The 18,640-nt window shown below is 41.4% G+C and overlaps 1 protein-coding gene across 4 annotated transcripts in view; it reads left to right on the top strand.

Moving 5' to 3' along the window:
• Window positions 1-9,563: 9,563 nt before the first annotated feature.
• LOC126191008 (retinoblastoma-like protein 1) overlaps window positions 9,564-18,640 on the top strand; it is a 146,774-nt gene continuing 137,697 nt past the window's right edge. For all 4 annotated transcript variants that reach the window (XM_049931691.1, XM_049931689.1, XM_049931693.1 and 1 more), the window contains exons 1-2: window positions 9,564-9,766; window positions 10,247-10,386. In XM_049931691.1, coding sequence (XP_049787648.1) covers window positions 9,629-9,766; window positions 10,247-10,386 — 278 coding nt within the window. In that variant the 5' untranslated portion in view covers window positions 9,564-9,628. The remainder of the gene's footprint in view (window positions 9,767-10,246; window positions 10,387-18,640) is intronic.

Here is an 18,640-nt window from a genome sequence, read left to right as displayed (position 1 = left end):
GGCAGTGTGCAAGCTCCATAATGGTGAGGGCTGTGTTTACATCGAATGGACTGTGTTTTCTGGTCCAACTGAACTGATCAATGACTGGAAATGGCTATGTTCCGATATTTTGAGAAAATTTGCAGCCATTCCACGATGCAGTTTTTGTGGATGACAGTGTGCTATGTCACCGGGTCACAATGGTCGCAATTTTTTTTTTTTTTTTTTTTTTTTGTGGTTTTAGGGCGCACAACTTCAACGGTCATTAGCGCCCAGACTACGTTAGGAATGCACCGCGAGTCACAAGTTTAAAACAGCAACGAAACGGAAAACACGATAAAAGACAGACTGAGGCATAGGATTAAAAAAAGAAAACAGCATAATCAAATGTCCTTAGAGAGGGTAGTCAAATTGATAAAATGAAGAACGCGAGCAGCTGCTCGTGGGTCATCCGCTAAAATGGCTTCTAGAGTACATGGCAGGCCAAGATCAAGACGCAGTGTGTTAAAATCCGGACAGGACGTTAAAATGTGGCGGACCGTCAGCAATTGCCTACATGGACAGAACGGCGCCGGCGCAGCCGTCAGCAGATGGCGATGGCTGAACCGGCAGTGTCCAATTCGTAACCGGGCTAAAACTACCTCCTCCCGCCGAGAAGGGCGTGAGGAGGACGTCCAAGCCACGGGAAGAGGTTTCAAGGCCCGAAGCTTGTTGTCTGTAAGTGCAGCCCAATCGGCATGCCACAGCGATAAAATGCGCCGACAAATGACCCTGCTACAATCTGACGAAGGGACACAACAAGAAGCTGTCCGAGGCTGGAGGACCGCAGCCTTGGCCGCGGCATCTGCAGCTTCGTTCCCAGGGATACCGACATGGCCAGGAACCCACATAAAGCTAACCGGAGAACCGACGTCCACCAGCTGCTGAAGAGAGCGTTGGATCCGGTGCACGAAAGGGTGAACCGGGTACGGATCACTGAGGCTCTGGATAGCGCTCACGGAATCGGAGCAGATGACATATGCAGAATGTCGGTGGCGGCAGATGTAAAGAACAGCCTGGTAGAGGGCAAAGAGCTCAGCTGTGAAGACCGAACAATGGCCATGGAGCCGGTATTTGAAACTTTGTGCCCCGACAATAAAAGAACACCCGACCCCGTCATTGGTCTTAGAGCCATCTGTATAAATGAAGGTCATATTAATGAACTTCGAACGAAGTTCGACAAAACGGGAGTGGTAGACTGAACCGGGGGTAACCTCCTTCGGGAGCGAGCAGAGGTCAAGGTGGACGCGAACCTGAGCCTGGAGCCAAGGTGGCGTGTGGCTCTCGCCCACTCGAAAGGTTGCAGGGAGTGAAAAATTAAGGTGTTGAAGGAGGCGACGAAAGCGAACTCCAGGGGGTAGCAGGGCAATTGGTTTGAAGAACATCCTGGACAATTCGAGGAAATGATTTGGCCAGCCAGATCACCCTACATAACTCCCAGAAAAGATTTATAGGACGTATTCGAGAGATCGGTTCATGCACAAAATTCTGCACCAACACTTTCGCAATCATGGACGGGTACAGAGGCAGAATGGCTCAGCATTTCTGAAGGGGACTTTGGGTGACTGTTGAGTCCATGCCACATTGAGTTGCTTTACTACGCTGGGGAAAAGGAGATCCAGACACGAATTCAGGAGGTATCCCATGACATTTATCGTCGGACGACAACTCCGGTGTCATCCACAAACATTAACCGTCCCTGTACTGACCGACCAAGTGCAACAGCCATAGAACTCCATTCCACAAACTGACCTCAAGACACCTGCACAACAATGCATACAAGTTTGCATGCTTTCATTCAACATTCTGGCGGTTACACCGGCTATTATGTATCAGAATTTCACGTTTGAAATGGCTTCTCTCAAGCTTACATTAAATTCTGATCTTGCTGTGTTAAACACTCAAATATTTTACCTTGACGAATGTACTCCCGAAATTTCTTCACATTAGTGATGTATTGGCGCTGCGGTTTTGTTTTCGTCAGTGTATTTTCTCGCAGGATGAGAAGTTATGCCGGTGTTCAGGCCGAAACTAGAGCAAAATTTAAGATTTTCATTGTTGATAAAAAATGGCCAATATTTGCGGTTTCATATGTCGGAAACGACTGATCGTATAGAGTTGCAACTGTACTTAAACTGTTGCATATTTAATGTACTTCAAAGACGGCAATAACGACTAATATCGGAAAACAAAAAAACTCGCAGTTTTTCGCGTATTACGCAGGAAGCACAGGTTTTTTCGATGCTTGGATTCTTACTACCATAACTGATCCCAATAATCTACCAAAAAACCAGAACTGCACCCTGCTTTGCTATTTTTAGCCTTTTTTTGTGTACGTTTTGACTGGCGTATGTAGTAAATTTTGCGATCTGTTACATTCCTCAATTTGTCCTGTACGACGATGTTAATCTGTAGTCTATTTTTGTGAGTGAAGTTGTGTAAATATTTTTTAATTAAATAACATGCATATTACGTTATTAAATCCAACTAATCTTCACATAATCGCTAAGAACATCTCTTAAATATTTTCAGGCACAATCAATGAAATGGTTTGTTTTGAAATGCGAAATAATCAGTCACCAGATAATGAAATGTTACTACCAGCCTTATTAGCTGCAGAAATTGCGTTACCAAATATAGTATCTTGCCTAGAGACACAAGTTCTCATGTTACCAAGCAGAAAATAAAAGCTGTTGGGTGGGGACACCCCTTCCCCACCAGAACCGAACCTGGGTCCTCGCCTGCAAAGAAGAGTGGCGCGTTTCGTCGCGGATTTATTTGGTAAGCGTGAGAATTTTATAGAGACAGTCATGAAAGTGTAGTGGCAGACACTGTAAGACAGGTAGTGTGCATACAGGGTCTGTTTAAGACCCAAGTGACACAAGTCAAACTGTGAGAGGTGACATGATTTCTATACGGGACGTATCCCAGTTATTAGCGGCCGCTTGTATCACCAAACTTACAGGAGCTCCCAAGTGCAAGTTTTGTATACAATGCATATTACAATTAGTAAAAAAACTTACACGAGTGAAAGTGTACGAGGGAAAAGGAGGAAGGGCGGTGTTACGAGGGGGCACGGTACTAAGTGATAAGTCGTTTGTGTAAAGATGTTCTCTGCAAAGGTAGTATGTTCCACGAAGAGTCAGGCAACATATTACTTCCGCCAGCATAGTGTACGCCGCAAAATAATTATTAGATGTAAATCAGAGAAATTCGAATTTATACGGAGACTTACCGGCAGCTGTTCTTCCCGATCATCATTACCGATTGGAACAGGTAAATCATAGCGGTACCAGCAATACCCTCCCTCAAACACCGAAAGGTGTTTGCAGAGTACAAATGTAAATGTACGAGTATTTTATGTGTGTGTTATGGTTAATCAGTTCAGACAATACGGTAGTTTAAATATAATGTAAGTACCTAATTGAAAACCACTCCAAAATCACCAACATGTAGCCATATTTTCACCAGTTTTGTAATGTGCATGACACTTCCACAACATAACGACATATTCCTCGAAAAGGTAAAGTATGATGAACAAAATCGGCCGTAGCTATTTCGAGGACCCATCACAGACATTTGCCATAGCTGTTGTCGGGCAACCATTAAATTCCTAATTCTGCACGAACAACACTTCGCTCTCCGCTCTTTCCGAATGTCGGTCCGGTGCTAATGGAAACATCTCGATCGGTTATTTTCTCATTTGAACTACCGGGCAAGGTGGAGAAACTGGCCTTAAATTCTTATCCGATCATTCTGACCTACTCTCCCCGTCTTCCGCTAACAAGTCCTTGTTTGACCGAAATTACTGCCGAAGAATTCGCAACGAAATGCCAGAGTTGGAAGCGCAGTGAAACTTACATACTAGGTACAGGAAGCAGGTTAAAACCCGAAACTGACGGGAGGGAAATTTAAGCGCATATATCGACTTGGAAAATGGAAGTGATGTAGTTACCATGAAATGAACACCCTTAGCTGCTTACAGGCGTTGACATACGTCAACGGGGACAGATGAAAATGTGTGCCCCGACCGGGACTCGAACTCGGGATCTCTTGCTTACATGGCAGACGCTCTATCCATTTTTTTTCGCTATTGTTCGTTGCATCTGCTCGGGGCGGACGTCGTAAGACATCCATTTATGTTCGTTGTTGATCGATTGACTCAGTTTTTTTTTTTATTACAGAGAGCACGGAACCCTCTGAGCGTACACGCTGAGCTACCGTGCCGGCTATCCATCTGAGCCACCGAGGACACACAGGATAGCGCGACTACAGGGTTTTATCTCTGGCAAGCCTCCCGCGAAACCCACATTCTCAACGTATTGTCGCGCACTACATTCGTAGTGATGTAGTTGTCGCAGTAGGCCAGAAACCCAGACCTACCGAGATAGAAATTGAAGATGCACGCGAGATTGTTTGAGCAAAACTCAGCATTACATGTGAACACAAAATTAACGCTGGATCCTTTTATCGGCCAACGTACACATCTCCTGATGTAACTGAAAACTTTAGAGTTAAGAGAAAATCTCAGTTTGCTAGTACGTAAGTACCCCAGTCATACCGTAATCATTGGAGGAGCCAACAATCAGTTGATATAAATACTCTTTTGATACACCCTGTGAAAAATTACGAAATGCCTTCTCTGGAAACCACCTAGAACAGATGGTTCTGAACCCCATTAGTAATGGAAACAGAATAGATCTAATGGCAACAACTATACCTGACCTGTTTGAGAATGTTTACGCCGAAACTAGTTATCACTGACCATAAGAATGGTTCAAATGGCTCTGAGCACTATGGGACTCAACATCTTAGGTCATAAGTCCCCTAGAACTTAGAACTACTTAAACCTAACTAACCTAAGGACATCACACACACCCATGCCCGAGGCAGGATTCGAACCTGCGACCGTAGCAGTCCCGTGACCATAAGACTGTTGCAGCAACAATGATTACGAAAGTACAAAGGACAGTTAAAACAAGGAGAAGGATTTATATTTTCTCAAACTACATAAAAAGCAATAGTGCCGTATCTCAGAGAGGAAGTTGGAATATTTAGATTGGAGAGGAGCATGCAACAGAATTGTAGCACAACCTTAGAAGAATAGTTGACCATACACTTGATAGATATTTACCTAGCCGGGAAGTTCATAATGGGAGGGATGCTCCATGGAGTACAGGCACAATAAAACAACTTAAAATGAAATATATACTAGTGCACAATAGGCAGAAAACAAAACATAGCTTTAGATAGAGAGAGATGCCGAACGAAACGCGTTTGGCTATCAGACGAGCAGAGCGTGAATCTTCAGTGACTACCGTAACAGAGTATTGTTGAAAGATCTTTCACAAAACTCAAAGAACTTCTGGACGTACGTATAGTCTGTTAGTGAAACCGAGGTTAGTGTTCTGTCACTAACCGACGAGACACGAACCGAACTAGAGAGTAGCAAAGCAAGAATAGAAATGCTTAACACCGTTTTCAAATATTCCTTTACAAAGATAAGTGTTACTCCAATCCAATTGCCATACCATTGAAAAGACGGGTGAATTACAAATTAGTGCCAATGGCGCTCAGAAACTGCTGAAGTCACTAACATCGAAAAAAGCTCCTAGGTCCGATAGAATTCGTATCATATTCTATACTGAATTTGGGCGGAGTTTAACTATAATCTACCGCAGATCCCTCGAACAAAAAAACAATGCCTCGTAGTCGGAAGAAGGCAGAGGTCACAACGTATGCAAGAAGGTTGACAGTACTGAGCTACATAATTACCAGTCAATATACTTGATATTCATTTGCTGTAGAGTCTTAGTCGTATTCCGGGCTCAAAATTACCTCTAACAGAATGACCTCCTTCATGCCAGTTAGCGTGGATTCCGAAAACATCGATCATGTGAAATCCAACTCGCACTTTTCACATATTGAAAACCAAGGATCAAGGCAGTCAGGTAGATGCATTATTTCTCGAGTTGCGAAAAGCATTTAACAATGGACCATATCTACAGTTATTATCGAAAGTACGATCGTATAGGGTATTGAGGGAAATTTTGTGACTGAATTGAGGATTTCTTTGGTAGGGAAGACGCAGCAAATTATCTTAGATGGAAATTCATCAATAGATGTAGAAGTAACTTCGGGTTTCTTCACGGAAATGTGTCGGAAGCCTTGAAGTTCATGTTGCACATTAATGACCTCGCAGACCATATTAATAGTAACCTCAGATTTTTCCGGATGCTGCAGTTGTCTATGGCGAAACTCTCTCTGAAAATTCAGCCAGATCTTGATAAGATTTGAAAGTGGTGCAAAGATTAACAACTTACTTTAAATGTTCAGAAATGTAAAACTGTGTACTTCACAAAACGAATAAACATACGGTCCTATGAAGATAATATCAAAGAGCCACAGTTGGAATCTAACTCTTATAAATACCTGGGTGTCTAACATGTACATTTTTTACTTCTGGTATTGTAATTAATACTCCATTAAATTTCGGGCGTGCAGTAACGCAGAGACTACTTTTTCCACTAATATTTTGGCCGCGTAACGGCAGGCCATTCTCAGACTGAGTCGCAAATCTTGATAGACTCTGGTTCATCGGTCTACAAAAGAGACTACATGCAAAACACTTCCGAGACCCATTGTAGAATATTGCTCAACTGTGCGGAACCCGTGCCAAACAGGACAGACAGGTGGTATTGAACGGATACAAAGAATGGCTATCCAAATGGTCACAGGTTCGTTCCATCCCTGGGAAAGTAACGACGATACTGAAGGAACTAATCTGACAGACGCTTGAAGATAGACACAAATTATCCCAGGAAAGCCTACTTGGAAAGCTTCTAGGACCAAGTTCAAGTGATGATCTAGGTATACATTCCAAATGGCTGAAATGGCTCTGAGCACTATGCCACTTAACTCCTGAGGTCATCAGTCGCCTAGAACTTAGAACTAATTAAACCTAACTAACCTAAGGACATCACAAACATCCATGCCCGAGGCAGGATTCGAACCTGCGACCGTAGCGGTCGCTCGGTTCCAGACTGTAGCGCCTAGAACCGCACGGCCACTCCGGCCGGCACACATTACAAAACCATATGCATCGCGCCCTTAGGAATCGTGAAGACAAAATTGAACTAATTACCGCAAGCACAGAGGCATTTAAGTAAAAGAGAGAGAGAGAGAGAGAGAGAGAGAGAGAGAGAGAGAGAGAAATCAATGTATATGGAGTAATCTAGTGCGAGAATTTGTCATAGCCGGACTCAAAGCCGGCTAGCTCAGCCAGTTGCCCTTCACGGTTCTCCTATGCCATCCGCCAATTGTACACCGCGGAAAGATGTGGAATTAACGTATGTAAGGTGAAACTCAAACTTCAGGTAACGAAAATTGCTTAAAGTAGCGTCATTTGGAGCAGCTTCTTACTGAACAGACGCTGTTATAACGAAGGCGGATTCACTAACATCCCGCTCAAAAACATACCGTAGTTATTAGTAGTTCAAATGGCTCTGAGCACTATGGGACTTAACTTCTGAGGTCATAAGTCTCCTAGAACTTAGAACTACTTAAACCTAACTAACCTAAGGACATCACACAGATCCATGCCCGAGGCAGGATTCGAACCTGCGACCGTAGCGGTCGCGTGGTTCCAGACTGTAGCGCCTAGAACCGCTCGGTCACTCCGGCCGGCAGTTATTAGTAGTCCACAATCGCTAAAATCCTGCGAATAGCTTTTTAAATTATCATTGAAACATGAAATAAACCTATTACACTAATGGACGGTTTAGTCCATGGATAAATATTGAATATAGTGATATAGGTACCATTGCAATGTTCTACATTAATTATTGGCTATTTCCATTGGCAAAATAATTGTGATTTTTATCTTACCTCCACAGATGACTACTCGCCGCACCTCATATGTATTCCTGGTGGTCTGAACAGCAGGTCCTCATCGTCGACACTTAATAGCAGCCGTGAAGGAAGAGATATTAAATTACTCCTCAGACATTTTCTGTCTGTGTTGCCTTTTGATTACTTTTTTTTGTAGGAAGCGAACATCTGATCATGGCAGAATCACTGGAGCATAAACATTATGTACTTTTGACAGAGAACAGAATGTATGTATGGCTTTGCTGGGCTAATCATCAAACTGATTTCCAGAACACTGTATAACAAACGAGATAGTCGGCCACGGGTTGACTTACGTCAACTTATTCCCCGGTTATTTTTGTAGCACCCAGAACCATTTTTTTCCCCTTACAAATTACCAGTTACGTTGACAGCTATGGTGATGGCGGAAGGGGTAGGTAAGAGAACGGGATCTTCCTAGTTTATGAATGCTTGATTGATCAAATGTCATTCGACAGTCATATTTACGAATCTAATCTAAGAATTAATTCAGTTGTGCGGGGCGGGACCAGCTGCTATTTGTGAATGCGAGTCAATCACATAACTATAGTAATTTAACTACAAACGCAAATCTTCTAGTTACGCGTCAGTTTTTACGAATTATACTAGACGTTACGAGAAAAATGAACAAACGTGTTTACTTCGCGAACTTAATTCAAATACGCGTAGAAACTATACGGGAAAACGTCGAACAAATGTGAGATAACAGAGACAGAGCAACTACTAATTATAGGCAGGTGCCCTGGTCAGTCAGTCGATGAAAGCATTTTGAAAGATAAATGGGAAAATGAGCCATTATCAACGCCAATTTTACAAATTACGTTAAATGTTGAAAACTACCGGTACAATCTCACTGTAACTTAGAATACTGATTGAGAGTTAAAACAGGGCGCACTGTAACGTTAGGTAGATGAAAGTAATGGAATTAAACAGAAAATGTAACTTCGGTTATCTAAGCTATATCCGTCCGTTGATCGTCTGCACGAGGTGGCTATTCAAAGCCAAAGTTCATATTTGTTCCCAAACCGTCAAGAGAAGACAGTTACCGGTTGAATGACTAGGAGCTCGTCGTATTGAACAGCTTCGTCTTCACATTTTACAGAAACATTGCCCATTACAGCAATTACCCTCCATATTATGGGTGTTAAATGAAGGCATCACAGCGTCGGTGCTGAAAGCTACGTGTTTATGAATAGAGAGCGTTGTATTTTAAAATCAGCGCCTGAATACACGCAACGTCGTCCGCGCGCAAGAATTGGCGCGCTCGTGGATTTCGTCTGCACAAAATTAGTTTTCGCCTTCTAGTAACCATCAGAATCATCAAATTAACGTGAGACGGACCAGAGGAGAGAAAAAATCTCTGGGAAGATTTGTAATTACTAGAGCTGCAGAAATACGTAGCTATTCCTCGTAATGAAATCCCGTTTTAGGGTCATAAAAATGCCATATCTGTATTTCGAAAAAATTTATGTACAGTAACTTCAGTGGACCTCAGTTCCGTATTAATTTAAGCCTTAAAACTGGTCATGCAGGTATTGCAACGAAATATCTTTGTATAGGAGTTAAAAAGTAGTGGACTACTTTTCCGTCGCTCTCGTACACTAGCGCGAAGCGGTTTCATTTCCCGCCAGCTTGACGACAGTGAGTGGGTGCTGTAGGAGGTGTTGGTGTGGGTGTGTGTTTGGGAAGTGGCTAAACGACGATGGGGTTACTGGACAATCCCGAAGAAAACACGTTTAAAAGATATCAAGAATTATGTACGAACCTGAATATGGATAAAGATGCCGCAGAAGAAGCATGGCAGAGTTATGAAACGATACGGCAGAATTATACATTAGAGGCCAGTATACACATAGCAGCAGTGTGAAATATTTGTGTGAAAAGTTTTATGTGTACCCCTAGTGCATATGCGATTTTTAGATTTGATTTGTAGTGACACTTATATCTACTCCGCGCGTCCATCAAACTGAAAATGATTCCAGATGTAAAGAATTTTACTACTACATTTGCTCCTGCTAACCATGCAGTGTTCATTACAGTAATATTTCAAAAGAGCATAGTTTAGTTGCATTTAAATTTTCATAAACCTGGTGTATGAGGCTCTACTTGTATCTTATTCCCTCATATTGGGAAAGCAGTACCTCTATGTGTGAATGAAAGTTTTCTTATAGCATCTACAATGTATTAATCAGAACTGTGTTTGTGGTTAGATACGTACGAGTTAGTGACCGATCCTTCACAGTGAATTGTGTGTGTCTGCCTCTGGCATTTGGCATTATAAAGTAATATATTTTTAATTTTAAACCTTTTTTTATAATAGGGTGATCAGATCCATTGGTTAGGCTGTGCCCTGTATGTGGCCTGTCGAAGAACATCCTTGCCAACAGTAGGAAGACCAGGATCTGTAATAGAAGGCAACTGTGTGAGTTTAACTAGATTACTTCGGCTTTGCAAACTGAGGTAAGGAGAAACTACCAATTATTAGGAACAGCTGTGCCATAAAAAATTACAAGTGCTACATTACCTTAAAATTAGTCTACCATCACATTTAGGCATAATAAACAAATCATTGTTATTCAGTAAGTGTCTCTTAAAGCATACATTGCTTCTGTTTTGGGAATAGCCTGCCAAACTTGCCCATTCCGCAGATTTGTAGGCAGGTGATAGTTTACTGAAACATATTTGCATATTGGATGTGTAAATGTCCCAGTTCGTCTTAAAACACAGTAATAGACAAATTGTAACAACTGTCGTAAGTAGTTAATGGCATATGTGAGATTCTTTTTTATGTCTAAAATTGATCAGTCATGTAATATGTCTCTAACTGTGTTTTTTCTGCCATCTCTCTATACTTTTTCCATCTTTTGTTTAACTTCCAGCAGTGAAATCCTGTGTTCCAAAAGACGTTAGGGGCGTGATCTTTTACGTAGCTATTTACAGTGTACCAAATGTGCTTCTTTCACCGTGGAGCCTACTCATGAAGTAAAATATTCATTACTGACAGTCCAAGACTGCCCAGATAACACTTGATGATTGAGAATGTAGCCGGACATTTCAAACTGTTAAAATTGAAATGAATTGGAGAATTTAGACTAGACCTGAACATCATGTTGTTGCTATTAGGCATACAGCAAAAGTTGAGAATGGACACATTTAAAAGGAAATTTTCTGTATCATTAAGTGATTTACAGATACCACAGATAACCTAAATGAGGATTCGTCCACAGAGCTTTGTAACCAACACCTCCAAAATATATGTTCTGTAACTTAACCACTGGGCGTTGTTGCATAGTCCAAATGAAATGCTGTATAAGAGAATGTAATCGCTAGTCTTGTCTGCTGCGTAGCATCATCCTTAAGAGGAAGGTGTTACAATGTTTAAGGCATTGAACTCACTTTTGTTAATTATTATTAACCTAAATTGTCCAAGGAAAAAAAGGTGATTAGGCTTTTGCAGTTTCTAACTTCTCATTTCTTAAATACTATGACCTTTCAATGTAAGAATAGTGATATAATTAAATTACCTCATGTGGTATGTGTGCTGACTTGAAAGATTGCTTAGCTCTTTTAAAAGCCCTTAAAACCCAAACAAATTTAATGCTTTTATGTCTAAATATATTGCCTGTTTGCAACCAGTATATATTGCAGTGAAATATTTTGTCATTAGTAAACTATTTTTGTATGATGTATGTTACAAGTTTAAAATGAAAGTTTGGGAACAGTGTAGGAATTATCAGCACCTTCAGTTTGTAGAGTGTCCTTAATAGCCTACTTTTGTTTGTGTAGCCATCTTTTGCAGCAGTTGTTACAGTTAAGCACTGCAGGCCTGTTTTTCTTTCACATAGATTTCAGAATAGTGACATTTTTTGTGTGTTTATCATCAAAGGGGCATCTGATGATGTATTTGTCATTGTAAATACAGTGAAAATAAGTAGCTCAAAATATACAGACACACACAATATATAAGTATGGCCGCAACCTTGATGAAGGAGCCATTCGAGCCTTTACCTGAAATGATTTAGGAAAATCTATATCAGGATGACTAGGCAGAGGAAACTCCAACCTCCCAAATATGATGTCAGTGCCTTAACTGCACTGCCTCATTCAGTTGATCCCTATTGTAGAATGTTCTTAGATTTATATAGAATTTTATACAGAAAATGTCCTCCGTCACCTTCAGAGTAGTCAACCTGGTCACGTAAACAATGATCTTAGCATTGTTCCCATTTTTGGATTTTTGGAAGCACTCTTGGAAGTCTGCAGGTTGAAAGGTGTTCAGGGCCCATTGAAATTCCACTTGGATGTCTTCAATCAAATCAAAACGTCCCCTTTTAATGAAGTTTTCATCTTTAGAAACAGGCAGAAGTTGCATGGGGTATGTCTGGTAAGTCGGGAGGGTGTGGGGCTGTTGCAAAGTTGGATGTAGCTAGGAATTCTTCACAATGAGTGAGATGTGTGTGACTGTGTTGTCATGGTGCACCAACCAGTCTTCATTTTCCACTGCTCTGGCCTTCTGTGCTCATTCAGCCACCTCAAAACCCCGTAGTAAAACTGCCCATTGACAGTTTGGCCAGGTAGATATACACCTTGAGTGTCGAAAAAAGATCAGCATTGCCTTCATCTCATTGTGAACTTGTCAAGCTTTTTTTGCCCTTGGAGAAGATGGCATTTTCCATTGTGGTGATTGCTGCTTTGTTTCAGGGTCAAAATCATAGACCCAAGATTCATCACCTGTTATGACTCTGGATACAACTTTTGGACACCCTTGAACTCTTTGTTGCAGCTCAATGCACATCTGAATCCTGAGGTTTTGTTGGTTGATCCTGAGAAGGCAAGGGATAAACTTTGTTGCAATTCATCTAATGTTCAGTCCATCACTTAGAATTTGTTGACAGATACCTTACAACAGCCCAAGTCTGTTACAAACTTTGTGAATTGCGTCACACATTTGCATGATCATTTCTGGTGTTGTGCATGTCTACAGTCAATTAGAATGTTTATTATTTTTCACGGATTCTCTGCCTTCCGTGATGCACTTGAACCACTTGAATGTTTTTGCTTGATTCAGTGCACTCTCACTAAATGCCTCTGTCAGCATTTGGTGGGCTTCAGCTGTAGTTTTCTTCTATCTAAAACAGAAATTAATGCAAATCTGTTGCTCCTTCACATTATCCATGTGACAATTCACAGAAGTGCTGAAACACATCCGGACACCCACCACTGCAACTCACAACTGCATATGCCAAAGATGACACAAGTTTGTGTCCCAGTAGCTAAGACGTGTACCTTGAAACATGCTTTGGTAGCATGTCATACTGCTAAAAGTTTGACCATTGCAGTGAAAGTCTCAGTGTTTTGGATAACACCTCATACAGCTATACACTATGGACGTTTTCATGACCTCACCTCATTCCACCTGAAAAATTGAATCGGCATCTTCCCCTGATGAGTGAGATGTTGACCTCAGGAGAATGACAATACATTATTGTCATCTATTGTATATCTTGGTACATGCTTTTTTGTAAAAGCATTTATGCCCTGTGGTGGGGTCAACAGAAACATCCGATCTCACGCGTCGGCTTTGACCCGTGACGTAAGGGTGTTGTGGTGTGTGACGTCATTACGGCGCGGAGTTTGGTTTGTGAGTGTGGTGTGTTTGTAGATGTTGCCTCGTTGACGTTACCTTAGTAGGAGTTTTAGGGCCTGTAATATATAGTTTACCTTTTTACTGTACTTTTTGTTTTAACGTCGTCTATGAGGCTTTTATCAGTTTGTCATTAGATTGTTCAATCTTTATGGTCTATATGTTTTGTCGCTACTCGTTATGTCTAATGAATCAATATTGTTTTTTTATTTTTTTTTTTATTTGTTTCTTTTTTTTTATCTTTTGATTGACCTACACATTGATCTGTAGCGTAGCCCTGAATACGAGGTTAGGTTGGGAGTTTTTTTTTTGCGGGGGGGGGGGGGGGGGGTCAGGGGGGGGGCGCAGCCCCCCCGCCTGGCCTTGAGTACCACTTGTTTATTATTATTATCTTTGTTTGCTATCAATGTTAGCAGATTGTTCTTGTGAAACCTTTGTGTGTGTAGTTTTTGTATGTGTTTTCGTCTTTGTGATACGTATGCAACATTTTTATATCCGCCATGTTGGAATTGTCGTTTATGGTCGTTTCCGCAATATTTGTGACGTCATGGGTCAAAGCCGACGGGTTGGATCGGACGCTTCCGTATTTCCCTGTGGTGTATGTAGCTCTTCTGTTTTGTGCTGCAGTTGGCAATTTATTTCCATTGGTCGTAGTCAATCAGTTGATAGTATATTATAACCAATGAGAGTTGCTGAATGTAATGCCTTGTTTTGGTGGAGATACAAATTGATTGCTTTTTGTTTTCGACGTGGAGAGTGCAAGATGGGCTATTATTGAACTGGGTATTATGGATTATAGGGTTGGTTGTTGGTTTTTGTCTTTAATCCTGTTATTGTATGTTTGTCAGAATATGACAGGATTTCCTGGGCTAGTGTTTCATATTCCAGTGTTATAGTTTCAGTGTGAGTTGGCGAAGCCAACAAATGTGACTGTAGGAGAAAGCAGCCTGCTGATCATTTCAATAACTTTCTGGGATATTTTCAGAATGTCCCAGTTTTTGATAGGATTAATCAGGAAGTGTACAGTTTAAATTTTACAGAATATTCTGTTATATATAACAGCATTGTGCACTACATGTTCAGCTATGCCGTTACATAATTTCATACACTAGACATCATGACAATTACCTAACTATATTTTCTTATTGGGTCCACACCATCTTGTGTTAACTGTCCAATGATTTGTTGTGTTACTTCCCATCATTTACTACGCCAATAATCAACTGCAGTGCAAAACGGAAAAAGCAACCAACACACTTTAAGTGCATTTTTACTGACCGGATGTTAGTTATCCCCTTTCATTATTAACAGTTACTGCATGTTCTCTGAGTAACATTTAACTGTGTAGTATGGATTACTTATGAAGAATGTTTTAGCCACCTTTTTAAACAGATATGTGTTTCAATAATCCTCTTTTTTCCATCTCTGTGGGCAATTTATTATACTATTTCATTCCCTGATAGAAAATTCTGCTTTGAGCTAAAAACTGAATGTTTGTAAGAATAGTATTTCGCCCTGTGTAAGCAAAGAACCTGGTTGTCATGGTGATCGGTAGTTTAACCTGTTTGAAACAACCGCCGCTGATATCATATCGATATGATATTGTTTATGGCATTTGTGACTTGTTTCATACATCACTGATCAAAGCCAGTGACTTAGTTTCAAATATTCCTCTTTATCAAATTTATCATCTATGCTTAAAGCATCAGAGTTGTCTTCCCTCTTTATTCTGAAACATGTACTGCATATTTCCTCATTGTTCATTGTTAATTTATTACCGACTGCCAAATCGTAAACATTCTTGAAAGTTTCATGTGCTTTCTCTTAAGGGTGTTCCGATGTTTCATAAGTGAGTATGATGTTGGAGTCATCAGGAAAGAGAATTTTTTCTCCATACCTTAAACTGACTGGAAAGTCCCAGATATACATAAGGAACATAACTGGATCAAATATGTTAACCAGAGGGACACATATCTGTATTTGTTTCTTGCCTGACAAATATTTTACTAAAAATTTATCATTAGCGGATGTGTAAACTACACTGTGATCAAAAGTGCCCGGACACCCCTGAAAACTTACGTTTTTCATATTCGGTGCATTTTGCTGCAACCTACTGCCAGGTACTCCATATCAGCGACCTCGGTGGTCATTAGACATCGTGAGAGAGCAGAATGGGGTGCTCCACGGAACTCACGGACTTTGAACATTGTCAGGTTATTGGGTGTCACTTGTGTCATAAGTCTGTACTCGAGATTCCCACACTCCTGGACATCCCTAGGTCCACTGTTTCTGATGTGATAGTGAAGTGGAAATGTGAAGGGACGCATATAGCACAAAAGTGTACAGGCCAACCTCGTCTGTTGACTGACAGAGACCGCCAACAGTTGAAGAGGGTCGTAATGTGTAATAGGCAGACATCTATCCAGACCATCACACAGGAATTCCAGGCTGCATCAGGAACCACTGCAAGTTCTTTGACGGTTAGGCGGGAGATGAGAAAACTTGGATTTCATGGTTGAGTGGCTGCTCATAAGCCACACATCACGCTGCTAAATGCCAAATGATGCCTCTCTTGGTCTGAGGAATGTAAACATTGGACGATTGAACAGTAGGAAAACATTGTGTGGAGTAATGGATTGAGGTACACAATGTGGCGATCCGATGGCATGATGTGGGTGTGGCGAATGCCTGGTGAACGTCATCTGCCAAAGTGTGTAGTGCCAGTAGTAAAATTCGGAGGCAGTGGTGTTATGGTGTGATCGTATTTTTCATGGAGGGGTCTTGCACCCCTTGTTGTTTTGTGTGCCACTATCAAAGCATTGCCCTACATTGATATTTTAAGCACCTTCTTGCTTCCCACTGTTGAAGAGCAATTTGGGGATGGCGATTGCATCTTTCAAAATGATCGAGCACCTGTTCGTAATGCACAGCTTGTGGCGTAGTGGTTACACAACAACAACATCCCTGTAATGGACTGGCCTGCACAGAGTCCTGAACTGAATCCTACAGAACACCTTCGGGTTGTTTTGGAATGCCGACTTCGTGCCAGGCCTTACCGACTGACATCAATACCTCTCCTCAGTGCAGAACTCCGTGAAGAATGGGCTGCCATTCCCCCAGAAACCTTCCAGCCCTGATTGAACGTATGCCTGCGAGAGTGGAGTCATTTTCAGCCAGGTGTCCAGATACTTCCGATAACATAGTGTATATCAATATTTTGCAACCTAATTGTAGCTAAGACTAACTTGGGCAACTTCGTGTTGCAACATATCAATTTTTAAACAGGGATGGGTCTTAAAAAGGATTTTTAACGGTATTTTATGAGAGTATTGTGAGCATATAGTGATTTTGTGTGCCTTCCACATCCCTCTGTAATGTACATACTTATCTAAGCATAAAACATTCTGACAAAACCTATATGCCTGAGTGCTGTAATATAATAAATTTAGAAGAAACAGCTTATTTTTGTCTTTCCATCTTGCAGCATGTTTCTCCTTCAATGTTAATCTGACTTAACAACAAGTCAAGGGCATCTTTTTTTAAATATCAGGATCCTGTAGTCTTCAAAATTTCTTTCTCCTTCTTCACTTGATCCTTCTGATACAGTTTCTGTTGCTGTCTAATGATAGGCATTTTCCTTGTTCCGTAATAGTTTTTCACAAAGTCTAGCAATCTGCACATTCTGACCCTTCACAAGCTTTTGCAAGACACGAATAACTGCACTTAATCGAACTACATCATCATTGAAGGAGATCTGTGTTCACAATTCAGATGAATCTGGCACTGATGTATGGGGAGTTGAACTGGCTGCTTCTGTGCCATAGGGCTGTTTTACAGCTTTGGACACATTATGGAACCATTGTGGCCGTTTCCTCTTCATAAGTTGAGGTAGCTTATTCGGGATGTCAAACAGAATGGGTACTGCATTCCACATGGGTTTATTATTGCCTGCATTCATGAACTGGTTTGATTCGAAGTATAGCAAACAAAACATAACATTTCTATAAAGGTGAACAGGGATTTTTTTCATAAAATCTTCTCGTCTGCTATTCATTAGCCATTTTCGGCTCCTAAAATGAAACATTAATACACCTGTAGTTTGCAATAGAATCCTGACGATACAGTTCAGTAACATGGTGCTTTATACCTCTCAGGGTCCGTAAGAAGCCTAAAAAAAAGACAGATGTGGTATATTCTTCTTGTTATTGCTGCAATTTATTGCACCACAGACGCTCCCGTTTGTAAAAACCATTGTACAAACCAAAATAAACAACTACCATTCCCTTTCACGATCACGCCGAGCTCAACAGTTTTACTTACTGTCCGATTGGTGCACTGCTGGCGGCGGGGGGGGGGGGGGGGGGGGGGGGGGGAGGCGAGGCGAAGTGTTGCAACTGTTATGTTAAGATACTCTAGGGCACTGTCCACCTCCTTCACAGGCAGAAAAAGGAGGTGGCCTTCAACTGTGTCCTCAAACACATGGGAACCAAAGGGAATGAGGAAGCCAACAAAGCAGCAAAAGTAGTCCTCCAGGAAAATACCACAGTTCAACTTAACGTATCCCTGCAGGCTGTCTTGTCGTTGGTGACAGAGTGTTGCCTGAGTGGGAAACGCAATAGCTGGAACTGGCCAACAGCAAGCCGTGGGTCAGTCATACCAATTATTAGCCCGTGGTGCATTTCCTTACAGACTTTGCAAAGGGATGAAGTGGACCTCTCTGCCCAGTGGTGCATGCTTATCAATTGCGGCTAGAAGACCCACTGAAATTCAATGTTTGCAGAGTCACATACACAGTACACCATGGTATCTTTTTATGCTGATAGAAGGGAAGCCTTTGGTATACCAAGTGACCTAGTCTTGATTTTAGGTGCTGATGAAACAATAGCTAGAAAATTGTTGACGTTTTGTGTGCTGTCATGTCTCATGCCTAATTTAATTGGACGGAGGTTGTAATTTATCACCATTATTATTATTTCTTTCCTTTCTCAGACGTTATGTCTGGTTGAAAATGGAAAGTGACGCGGACCTTGATCAAGTGTGACTTCCTTTTAACTGTACGGTATATGTTAC

The sequence above is a fragment of the Schistocerca cancellata genome, chromosome 6 (assembly GCF_023864275.1).
Source record: "Schistocerca cancellata isolate TAMUIC-IGC-003103 chromosome 6, iqSchCanc2.1, whole genome shotgun sequence".
Classification (NCBI taxonomy): Eukaryota; Metazoa; Arthropoda; class Insecta; order Orthoptera; family Acrididae; genus Schistocerca; species Schistocerca cancellata.
The sequence above is the reverse complement of the archived record's forward strand: the minus strand, read 5'-3'. Positions and strand labels throughout refer to the sequence as shown.